Source organism: Bison bison, unplaced genomic scaffold (genome assembly GCF_000754665.1).
Source record: "Bison bison bison isolate TAMUID 2011002044 unplaced genomic scaffold, Bison_UMD1.0 scf7180017864508, whole genome shotgun sequence".
NCBI lineage: Eukaryota > Metazoa > Chordata > Mammalia > Artiodactyla > Bovidae > Bison > Bison bison.
In genome coordinates, this window is record NW_011495064.1 from 13,080,395 (window position 1) to 13,092,735 (window position 12,341).

At 48.1% G+C, this 12,341-nt stretch overlaps 1 protein-coding gene across 3 annotated transcripts in view; it reads left to right on the forward strand.

Annotated features, from left to right (window-relative positions):
* Nucleotides 1-11,730, forward strand: part of EXOC6B (exocyst complex component 6B) — a 734,244-nt gene extending 722,514 nt beyond the window's left edge. For all 3 annotated transcript variants that reach the window (XM_010829771.1, XM_010829772.1, XM_010829773.1), the window contains 2 exons: nt 4,075-4,187; nt 8,338-11,730. In XM_010829771.1, the coding sequence (XP_010828073.1) occupies nt 4,075-4,187; nt 8,338-8,464 (240 nt within the window). In that variant the 3' untranslated portion in view covers nt 8,465-11,730. The remainder of the gene's footprint in view (nt 1-4,074; nt 4,188-8,337) is intronic.
* Nucleotides 11,731-12,341: the final 611 nt, after the last annotated feature.

Genomic DNA, 12,341 nt, shown 5'->3' on the forward strand with positions numbered 1-12,341 from the left:
GAGTTGGACTGTGAAGAAGGCTGAGCGCTGAAGAATTGATGCTTTTGAACTGTGGTGTTGGAGAAGACTCTTGAGAGTCCCTTGGACTGCAAGGAGATCCAACCAGTCCATTCTGAAGGAAATCAGCCCTGGGATTTCTTTGGAGGGAATGATGCTAAAGCTGGAACTCCAGTACTTTGGCCACCTCATGTGAAGAGTTGACTCATTGGAAAAGACTCTGATGCTGGGAGGGATTGGGGGCAGGAGGAGAAGGGGACGACAGAGGATGAGATGGCTGGATAGCATCACTGACTCAATGGACGTGAGTCTGAGTGAACTCCGGGAGTTGGTGATGGCCAGGGAGGCCTGGCATGCTGCGATTCATGGGATCGCAAAGAGTCAGACACAACTGAGCGACTGAACTGAACTGAACTGAACTAATGAATATAAACTATTAAACAGTGGAAACCCATGAATCCATACCAGTAATAAAGCAGATGAATTAATAGTGGAGCAGAAGCGAGCACTTGCTTATGGTCAAATGCTGAGTGACAGCTGATAAACTTGGAGGGAAGGATGGAATCAGTTTGAAACTATCGTAGTGAAGACTAAATTGGAGAAACATCTTCAATAGATGCTAAATCTAATAGAAAATTTTAATCAGGAACAGTATGTTCACGTGATCTCCTAAATTGCTTGCTCATTACAAAAGAAAAAATAATACCTAGACAGTGGAGAAATCAGACGACATCTTATCTTGACTGGGTGATCAAAATTAATGTCACCGTTGAGAGACACGTGAACATTTGCACCTCCAGATGTGATGCCCTGAGGAGGACACAGCATCACATGTAGGATTCTGGCCAGATATGCATATCTTACATCTTATTATGAGAAAGAGTTAGGAAAGTCAAAACCTAGGATGAAAAAGGAGGTAGGGAACTTTTGAAGAGTTGATATTATTAAAAAATGTCAATATCATATAAGAAAGACTGTGGAAATAGTCCAGATTAAAGGAGACTCAATAGCTAGCTAAATGTAATACCTGATCCTGAACAAAGAAGCTATACAGGACATTATTGGGTCAATTTATAAAATTAGAGTATGAACTGTATCAAAATTAGATTTACTGAAGTTAAAAACCATACTGTGATTATGTTTGAGAAGAATGCTGAAATATTTGGGGATAAAGGGCCATGATGTGTGTAATTACTCTCAAGAGACTCCAAGAAGAAATACTGTATATGTGCAAAAAAAAGAAAGAACACAAATGATGGGGCATGCTGGGTAAAACATTGGTGATGCATGGATCTGGGAGGAGGGTATATAGTGCTCCTTAGACTACGCCTCTTCTTAGAACTTTCTGATAGATTGGAATTATTTCCAAAATGGAAACTTTTAGAGATAAAAAATTAAGATGTGCTCGCGATGACACACGTTCAGTGATGACAGAATGTTCAGCGTCCTCGGGAGAGACTTTACTGAGATCTTACAAGGCAGTTGCATGCAGAGAACTAGGCTGAGAGGCCTCATTCACCTCGGAATATCATAGTCTGGAGATCCAAGTGCCGTGATAAAGAGGCCTACTGGTTTTCTTATTCTCTTATTCTAACTCTGATCTAAAGAATCCAGTAGAGCTGTACCCCAGAGCAGGTTAACTTAGCTAAGTCTTACGCAGCCTCTAGTCTATGTCCATCTGTCTCAGAGGAGACCATCAGATCTAGGTGCAGGCCACAAAAAGGCCTGTGGGAAGCAGCATAGACCCAGAGCATGAGCTGCAGGCTCATACTGGTTGAGCTTAGTAGAGTTGTGTGGTTTCCAGGCCCAGCGTGGGATAAACTAGCTAGCTTGTCATCCCAGAGGTCGTAGGCTCAGTACTGGCATTGAGAGACTTTGGCAAGAATTTAAAAATAGGAAATCTTGGGACTAAGTTATGAACTGCCCTCCACGCCCTATTGGTGATTTACCCAGGTTTCATCATCCAGAAAGACATGGTGTTCTTTGCAGTAAATCAGAAAATGCTGATACCATCAGTTCCATCACTGAAATTAGGATTCTATTAGTAGAGAACAAAATGAAATTAGTTTTATGAAATATATATATATATATATCCACATCTGAGAAATAATATCTAAAATAGCTTTAAGAAATCAGGTTTTCAAATTTTTCCAATTAAACTTACTTGTTATTCTTTCATGCTTCTTTTGTTAGGTCCCTAGCATGCAAACAGCAAAAAGCTCCCAACATTTTCTGTTTAGTTTTCTAAGAGAAAAAAAACTAATTAATAAAATGCTCTCTTTTCCCATAGTTTCTTTCCTTGGGGTTTCAGGGAAAAACATAATCTTACTTGTAGAAGACCTTTAGAACAAGGGACACTCCAAATGTCTATCATGTTCCTTAGGAGGAACTGTCTTGAGCAGTCTTTAGGCTGGAAATACCAAGATTAGGATAGGAAGTCAGGGAAATTTTTCTTCTAAAGGAGAGCTCTGTGAGGCCTTGGGGCAGTGAAAGGAAGTGGTAGAAGCCCTTTTGCTTGCCAACTAAAACAAGCATGACCTAAAAGAGGCCTGAGAGGGCCGTTTGGGGCCTTGCTGACCCAGGCCAACCAACATGTCTGTCTCTCTCCCCGTCTCCTCTCGTATTTAGTATCCCTTTCTTGGCTGAGGGTGTAGGGGCTTTTCTCTGTTTTAGTTTTGGGACTGTAGCCAATTTGCATCCTGAGGAAGTTCTTAACATCTATCCTAAGAGAATGGATAGAAGAGGAGACTTGGCCCACACTGCCTGTTTGCCCAGCTGCACAGTGGGGAAGACAGAGGAGGAAGGTATGCCTAAGAGCCCAGACTCCAGCGTTGAATTTGATTCTTGGCCTCTCCGCCTTAGTTCTGCACAGAGAGATTGTGGTCTGCTTACCTTCATCAACTGTTACCTCTTGGAAAGGGAGAAGTGGGGAAACGCCCTAAGTCCAGAAGCACTTGTGTGCATCTCATGGCTAGAAAGACTGCTTGAAGGCCCTTCTGTGTGATGATGTGAGGCTGGGGCAGTGACCCCCACAGGTTTATACAGGGGGCTACCAGCTTCCCTTCCGTCACCCCTACCCCACCTTTGAAAGGCACTGATTTTTTTCTTTTTTAGTTTTATTTAGTTATGAGTTTTCAATATTTGTTAGACTGATACCTGAGGCTAAAGCTGGCTGAGAAGGAAAGCCTTTGACAAAATGTGGTTAGTTAGCAGATTTCTATCTGTTCAACCAGTGTCCACATGGGTGTTGTATATTGCCTCATGTAAATAGCATATGGTCCATTTGTGTCTTGGTTCAGTGTGTTTCTGTGCTATCTGTGTGTCCTGTTTGTTTTTGGCATGTGTCTGTATCAACTGAGTAACTTAGCAAAGTCAACACAGCAAGTCATGAAATTCATACTTGAACCCAGACCTTTTAACCTGAAAGCTCATATAGTTGCATATGGGGCACTGGACACACCCACCTGTATTTGTTCATGGTTGAATTCTGAGCTCCTAGAATGGTGCTTGACACATGGAAGACATTTCGTAAGTATTTATTAAGTGAATGAGTGATTATTATGATAGTCTGGTGTTTTGATTCAGTCCAGTGCCAGTTTCTTTCCAGGCCTGCCTCTGAGAGCTCTCTCCCGGCATCAGCAGTGCAGTGCTTCCGGCAGAGATGACTCTACCTTACAGTGATTACCCGTTTATTTTCTTAGTTTTGTTACTGTAGCCATTCTTTCTCTTGTGTGTGTGTTAGTGGCTCAGTCGTGTCCAGCTCTTTGCAACCCCATGGACTGCAGCCCGCCAGGCTCCTCTGTCCATGGAGTCTCCAGGCAAGGACACTGGAGTGGGTCACCATCCCCTTCTTTGGGTGCTCTTCCCAACCCAGGGATCAAACCTGGGTCTCCTGCATTGCAGGTGGATTCTTTACCATCTGAGCTCTCAGGGAAGAGTCATACTCTTTCTCGTATTACAATTTTAATTTTATTTTTCAAATCTAGTGGGTAGTGAAGGGTGCTAGGAGTTTTTGAGATCCTGATTTGTCTTATCTGTCTGATTAATCACCAGAGTGGGGGTTTGGATATTTTACAGCTTTTGGATCTCTTCATCCAGTGGGATTGGTCAACCTACCTTGCTGACTACGGTCAGCCCACCTGCAAGTACCTCCGGGTAAACCCTGTGACAGCTCTGACCCTGCTTGAGAAGTGAGTACCCATCCCATGGCCTGTTTTGAGGGGTGGGGTGATGGGGAGGGGAGACTGATACAGAGGATAATTTTCTCTTTGCCACTACCTTGAAAAGATGGCAAAGAGGCCCCACTCTAAAGCCGCCACAGGTGTTCTCAGCAGTTTCCATTGCTGGATTTGGCAGTTCAGTCTTCCTTTTGGAGCCTCTTAATCCCTGAGCCCCAGCAAGCTAGGGAAAGTGTGTGTCAGGGGAACTGTGGCATTACTTCAGAGCTTACCTACAGATGACAGGAAGAGAAAGGAAGATGCCTTAGCCTGGGGCTCAGGTCAGCCTGGTGAACAGAGTGAGCCAGCCCCAGCCATCTGGGGTGTGATGATGGATGGAGAGCGTCCCCACAGAACAGATGGCTTCTCTGGTTCCTGGCAAAGAAGCTCCTGAAATTATTTCAGCTGCCCTACCAACCCGTGTCTCCATCAGATTGAGCTTTCTTATGCTGAATAGCCCAAGAAAGCTGTATTGGAAGTGTCTAACTCTTGCCTTAAGCAGTCACTAGCCAGCAAAGTGGCTGCCATGGGACTTGCACGTCTCTGAAGCAGAGCTGCTGCCGCTGAGGTTGAGTTAGCCAGCTCCAGAACATCTCACTAACCAACATGTCACCCAGATGCTGGAATCTGCACTGCGTTGTAGCCTGGGCCTGGCTTTAGCTTACCTAGTTGAGAGCTGGCAGACCAGAGACAAAGACCCATGTAAAAAGGAAGCTTTCTCTTGTCATCAAACTAGATAAAACCCTTGGCTTCTTAGAAGAGCGCCCTGCATATAGACAGTGTAGTAAGTCTACATATATAGCCAGTCAGGCAGGTCTCAACTCCTAAGAAGGCAAGAATCCGAGTCCAGGAGGCCAGAGTGAAGCCTTAAGCAGAAGGAGAGGCTGAGGGGTGCCTTCCTACTGAAGGCTATAATGGGGGAGAGAAGGGGAGGAGGTAGAGAGCGGGCGCGAGCAGAAGGCAGAGGTGTGTGTCTGGAGCCAAGCCACTAAGAGCCCAGAATTGACTTTTTCCAGATCAAGACAGACTCATGTTTCCATTTTAACTCTGTTTCCCATGATTCTCTCTCCCAATGACCTTCTTCCCTAGGATATCTAGAGAGTAAGTATATTATTCACTTGGGCCTTTTCCACTACTTTCAGGCAAGTCCTTCTGGTTTCCTCATTGACACTAATGACTACACTAAAATCCCTACCCTGTGAGTTGTCCCCACCCTGACATACTAATCTGCTAAACCAGCCCGGTGCCAGCTGGCTGGCTGCCTCCTCTCTCCTTGGTCCTTCAAGTGACCCTTGGCTTACCAGTTCCTTTGGGGCTGGGAGTGGTGACAGGGATTTTCCCCCATCAGTGCCAGGTAAAAGGTTGCTCCCGCCCACCTTCCTGGCACACTCAATACTCTTGCTAGTCCAGGGCCTGAAATCCAGCCCTGACACAAGGGAGCTTCCTCAGCAGTCTTCCCGCCCTCCCAGTGGTGAGGCCCTGGCTTCAGGATCTCCCACAGAAGACTCTTTCTTAGAGGCGAGGCCTCACCCACGTTCTCTGCACCCTACTGGCTTTTGCGTTGCTGCTCGAGTGTCCTGTTCAGATGGGCTCTGGGATTCCCTTCGGCCAGTTGCCTCTCTCAATAGTTCTTACGCCTCTGTTCCTGAGAATCTCACATCCAGGAAGTACTGGCTTATCTACTTCCTGTGGATCAACAACAGGCTAAAATAATCAGCCTCTCAGTAGCATTCTGGAGGCCTAGCCAGTGATAATGCCATGTACTTACCCTGGGTGATCAGCAGGATTTAAAAGCCCCCTTCCAAACACAGTAGGGCCAGAGGCCACCCAGATCACTAAAATCCACATTTCCCAGCCTCATAGGAATCAGTCTCTCGATTTGACCCTCTCCTGCTCTCCCCACAGCCAGTTCTACCACCAGAGCTCAATACTCTGTCCTTTCCAGCCTGACACTTCTTAGTGGGATGAGACGTGGAAAGACACAGGATATGATGAGGACTTTCAGGAAAGAGAAGAGGCCCCTGTGTCTTTGAGAGGTGTCCAGGGCCAGAAAGATCCAGATCCTGGGCTCACAGAACGTGATAGGGGATGGGGGCTGTCCTTTGGTTTTTGAGCATTGCAGGGTACACACCAGCATGCCACCATCAGCCCTCAGGGCACCTGAGTTTCTCCTTCAAGTAATCCCCACTCCAGGCCTTAATGGCTAAGAAATCCTGGCCTCTGGGGCCCAAAGACTACCCTTTTCTCCTGTTCCCTCCTTCCTTCTTTCCGGACCTCCTCAAAGGGAATTGAAAGCCATCTCTGTCTTTGGGCTGCTTTGAGGAGTTATGAAACGAGTGACCACATAGGATGTTAAATTAAGTGTTCTATAAAGGTCAGAAGTGCTTTTCTTCCTTTATTATTCTTTTTTTTGTTTGTTTAGTGTTGGTTTTATTTAGATTTATAGTATATCCAGCAAAGGAGTTGCTGTCTGGGATAAATAATCCTAAGTCAAGCCAGTTCCACAAATATCATGGTGCGGTTACTGTTTGAGAGACCAAATACAGTAATCATCATAGCCTTGAGGTCCTTTGTGCTTTCTTTTCAACCTAAACCTCTAAACCTCTGTCATCTCTTCTTCTTCCTCCCTTTCAAGCACAGACCTCCACATGTGGGTGGTTGTACCTTATACGCAGTGTCTAAGTATGCTTGATGAGTAATTCCAGGCTCAAGGCCCTAAAGTTTAGATCAGAGAGAGAAGTCTCAATTCTTTTGTGGCTGTCACCATCAGCCAGAGCCATAAAGCTGGGATGCTCATCAGAACCTCCCTACCATATGGATATAAACGTCCTTGTGGACTCTCTGACCTTCTGGCCTCTCTAGTCCATCCCTCTGCACGGGGCCTCCCCACGGGAAAAAGTGGTCCAGGATTAGCCAAAGGCCCCTGGAAGTCTTCCTGGGAGTAGTTGACTCCCTGGTGCCAGGTTCCTTCTGTCCCCTCTCCTCGCCCATCGCCATGCAGGGCAGGGGGCTGTGAAGTCAGAGAGCCGGCCAAGCTCCTGAGGGATGGTGGTAAGGAACCACCTAGGCCGCCCCAGGGACAAATGAGTCTGGGCAGAGTCCTTCTTTCTCTACCACGAGAACTATCTGTGGGCTGGAGATCCGATGTGCAGAGGCTGGGGCCAAAGTTGACAATCACCAACAAATACCAGGGGCTGGGGCGCCTTTCAGGGGAATGAAAGGTTCCTGGGATCTGTCACGATGGCTGAGTCAGGCTTGGGGTTCCTCTGGACCCCAGCCTAGCCTTGCCTTTCTCCATCCATGCTTTCCAGTTAGGTCTCTCCATCTGCGGAATTGACGGCCAGAACTGCCCATGGTTTGTGCTCTAGGAATACGCCGTCTTGGGAGCTTTAGCAGCAGCCAGTTAAAAAGCTTTCCAAAGGTCAAGATCTGAAGGTGTCGCAGCCATTGAGAACTCAGGGGCTTCTCTTGCCTAAAGCCCTGGTTTTTCAACTGAGAGAACAGCTCAGCCTTTTGGCACCTTCTTTCCTCAGCACCGTGCCCTCTGAACCACCTCACTGCCTCTGGGCCCCATTCTGAGGCAAAGGAAAAGAGATCAGTCAGGCCCTTGGTTTTGTTAGGAGTAGGATAGAGTTACCAGCTAGAGTAATGTTTAGGAATGCATAGTGGCTTTCAGTACTCGTGTTCTTTTGAAATGCTCGTTAAGAGCATTGTCCTGCTTTCCCTTTCAAATGCCAGCTGTAAGGTCGCAGCAGGATTTCAGTAGGTTCGGGGTTGATGAGAAGACCTTAGACATTCTCTGAGGTCCTGTTGTCCATCAGGGCTGCAGCAGGTGCCAGACACCTACGCCAGGCTCATACCTGGGCATAGAAAGGGAGGAAGTAGGTAGGGTGAGCATGGATAGTAAGGGGGCTGGCCATGGCTGGCTCTCAACTGTTTTCCAGAGGTGACTGAAGTTGGGAGGTATGGAGGTGCCAACAGGGCAGCTTTCTGAATAGTAGGTGAGCGTGGGCCTGACAGTGGAAATATTCTGGACTCTCTCAACTCCGGGTGGTTGTTCAGACATACTGGCCACCTTGCTGCCTCGAACACTTTGCTATCTCTCTTCCCCCTCTCTGTTTAGGATGAAGGACACCAGCCGCAAGAACAACATGTTTGCACAGTTTCGGAAAAATGAGCGAGACAAGCAGAAATTGATTGACACCGTGGCCAAGCAACTCCGGGGACTCATCAGCAGCCACCACTCGTGAAGACGGGCCTCAGGCCCACAGAGGCTGATGGCTGCAGCCCCAGAGTCCAGGACCCAGCGCTGGCTGGCCCTGCATTTGTGCATTCTTCTTCAAAGAGAACAAATGTATTTTTTTATAATAACCTATGTACAGTATTCGCATAACCTTTCCCTATAGTAGAAGAGGCACAAGAGTAAGCAAGTCCAGGAGATGTTGCTAGGCCGGGCTTCAGGGGAAGCCACACTACACTGTATCTTCCTAGAGACGGTGGCGTCCTCAGTCCGGTGTGAGGAACCCCCTTTCACCCATGGCTCTAGAGCTTAGGTCTGGGGCTCAGAAACTGCACAGACAAAATGGGCACTTGGCACTGGGAGATAAGGTGATAGGCAGAAGGATAATAAAGTACATCCTGTTCACTCCTAGGTGCCCCATTCACTGCGTAGGTGAGGCTGGTTGTTCTTGATGCAAGGAAAGGGCCTGGAAGACACTACTCCTTGGTCTATGAAAGACCAACACACAGCTGTGGAGTTCCAGAGGTTTTTTTTCTCAGTCCAGAGACTTTCCCTAAGCAGACAGCAAGCACGCCACTGTGACCAGCTGACAGCTTCGCTGCAGCTCCCCCAGGATGGCATCTTGAAGCCTCAATCTGCCCCCAGCGCTTGCACTCCTGATTTGTCTGGGGCATGGCAGAGCTGAGTACGCAGTGGGACTAACTAGACTATGACTAGCTGTAGGTTGCCCCCACACCAGGAGGAATCTTGAAAGCCAGTGTGAATGGGGTCAGAGCCCAGCCCCTTCCCCATTCCTCTCACTGCCCTCCTTCCTGGTCAGGCGCTTGGTTCAGGGCCCAGGTCCGCAGTTATTCCACAGACAGAGAAGCTCAGACGTGGCCTCCGCCAGCAGTGTCACTGGGATAGTCAGCTTGCAGAAGCCTGAAAAATGACCTCTTGCTTTCCGCTTAGGTAAAACCTGAAGGTTACTTGCAATCGATCCTTTGTGTTTTAAAACCAACTTTCTGGCCACCATCTCTATGGGAAATGCCACCAGCTCTGTGCTGTGGGGAGAGCTTCCGCTGGACCTGCCTCTGGGATGGAGCCGCTGTCACCATGAAGTAGAGCAGAGCAACCCTGACTAATGGTTTGTCACCCCAGCCGTCCCTCACCAAGTCATACCCTGGATAAGAAGCTCCTGCTCAAGCCTAAAGCTTCCGTCCCCCTTTGAGGTCCCCAGAGCTATCTTTTGGCTTTGTCTGAGAAAGATTGCCTGTAATCCTATCCTTCAAGCTCTGGAGTTTGCAGAGGAGCCTGAACTGGCTATGTCCTCTGTCGCAAATGGGCTCCTGTGACTTAATGCAAAGGCTTTGCTATGAGGTCAGTCATTGGAACCTGCCCTTTAAGACACTTTAGGAAGACACTATTAAGGCTACTGGCGAGAGTATAATTGTGCATCACCAAACAATGACAAATAAGCCACACAGGCCTTTCCAGCTAGGATTAGTGGGAGGAAAGACTCATCAAACAGAATTCACTACCTTTGTCAGCTGTTGAGTTGCTTCTAGGGAGGGCAGTGCTTTCACCACCACCCCCGCCCCCCTGCCAAATATTATGTCACAACTTGAAAACCGTGGGGAAGAAAATATGCACACAGACACACAGACTTCCTCAAAACTGGAAAGACCAGGCTGCTGGAGGCTCTGCAGAGCTTTCTGAGGCTCATCCTCAGGGCTAGTCATCCTGAGGGCTTGGTCCAGGGTCTTAGAATGAGGCTCAGAGATGAGCGCTGCCTCTCAGAACTGCTACAGCCAAGGGAGGGTAGGGGCCAAGGGGATGAGACCTCAAATGCCATCTCTCAGATTCTGGACTTTATTAGAAAAGAGCAAGAAATGATCACTCAAATCCTATTGCTTAAGAAGGGCCCCAAACACCCTGCTTCACTAGACCCGTTACAGCAGGATCTCTTCTGCTTTTTGCATTCCACTCTAACTTTGAAGTGGAATGGAGAGAAGCTTAAGTATGTCGCTTTATTTTTCAAGCATTATCATTGTCGGTCTGGTCTCAGACCCGTACCCTGGAGAAATAGTGTTACAAAGAGAAAATGAACAGGGTAGAGGAACGAGGGTCACCCTGCCCCTTGCACACAGAAGCCCCTCTGTAGAAAACACGTACTCAAGCCCGAGACTCACAGGGCAGATCCTTTGTTAGAGCCCTTCTTTCCTCTTGGTCTGCCTCCAGCCTTCCCTAACAAAACCAACCTGCACCACTGAGTTGTCTGTGGAGACACACTCTTGGTGACCAGGGAAAGGTAGAAAACAGGGACTGGCAATGTCCAGACTGTCTGAATTGGTGAAGTCGGAGTTTTAGTTTTGTCTGTAGGCCTCAAGCTAGGTCAGCCCTTGAGAGGACTTGGACGAAGCATGGGTGCCTGTGTCCCCCAGAATCCTGACATCTGGCCTCAGATGCCCAGAGATGTAGATGCGCCCCAGAGGCCTGAGGAAGAGGCGAGAAAAAGGGTGCCTGGAGGCCTTCCCGTCTTCTAGTTGGCTGAGTTCTTGGGAAAACCAGACCCATATTCCTGAAGGGACAGTCAGGTTTGGGACCCTGGTGGGTTGCAAGTAGTATTTTAGGCAGCTGGAATAGTTTGAATGTATCACATGGCAAAATCTCTGAGGAGAATAAATGAAGCTGCTGATGGTGGGGAAGAACAGGACGTGAAAATTGGAAGCAGCAGAGAGTTCCCATTGGTAAAGGGCATATACAGCCTCCAGGGAGCAATGCCCAGCATTTGCGTTGTCTCCCAGGCCTCCGAGTCAGCCTAGCTTCACTGCACACTTGACAAGTGTTTGCTCAGCAAGTCCCAGACCCAGGCCCTTTATCCCCAAGGTTGACATTGGCCGTGACTCTGCCCATGAGGCCTCTGAGCACACTCCCCACGGCCTGCTGCAGAAGCCCCTCACCAGAGCTTTGCTTCTCCCAGGACGCTGCTCCTGGCTGCTTCTGGTGCCTCTTTTATCTTTTTCCTTTGCCTGAGTTTGCAATTACTTTTCACTAATGTGTTGGAAATGGCCTTTTTATTTTGCACAAATAGTTGCACATTTATGAGGGAAATTTAGGAAAGTCCATTTTTAACTCTAAAGGGAACTTTTTTCTTTAAAACTCAACCAGTAAAGCTACTGATACAGATGGGCCTTGTGGTTAGTAGAAAACCTCTCACGTGGAAAGAGCATGTCTACTCCTCCTGTATGTTCTCTTTTAATTGCTATTAAATAAGGGAGCCTACGCACCTGCTCACCGTGTTGTCTCATGGTTTTTGTTCTCCCGCCCCTTTCACACCGAGGAGCGTGGTTGGTGATCTGGATAGAGACCCTGCACCCCTTCAGCCCCACTGGGGACTAGAGCAGGCAGAAGCCTGCTGGGGAGGAGAAAGCTGCCTGCTAGGCAAGGCGAGAAATCGAACTGTGGCCTTGGAAGCATTCCAAACCACCGGCCTAGGCTTTCCTGCCTGTACCATTAACACTGGCATCGTCGTCATCAAGAGGAATAACCCTTGAGTTGCCTGATTTATGAGGAGTACCTGGCTAGGCTGCTAGGGGCTCACAGTGTTCTGAACACTGGCCCTGCCATGGAACGGCTCCTGGTTAAGATGGAGCCAGGACGGATTATCTAGAGGAAGGAGCGAAATGAGCCTGTCTTAGAGCTTGGTGGAGAGAGGGACAGGCATCTCAGACTGCTGTGGGAACGGCTCTCATCAGGGAAGCAACACAAAGTGAAAGTCGCTCAGCCGCGTCCAACTCTTTGCAACCCCATGGACTATACAGTCCATGGAGTTCTCCAGGCCAGAATACTGGAGTGGGTAGCCTTTCCCTTCCCCAGGGGATCTTCCCAACCCAGGGATCGAACCC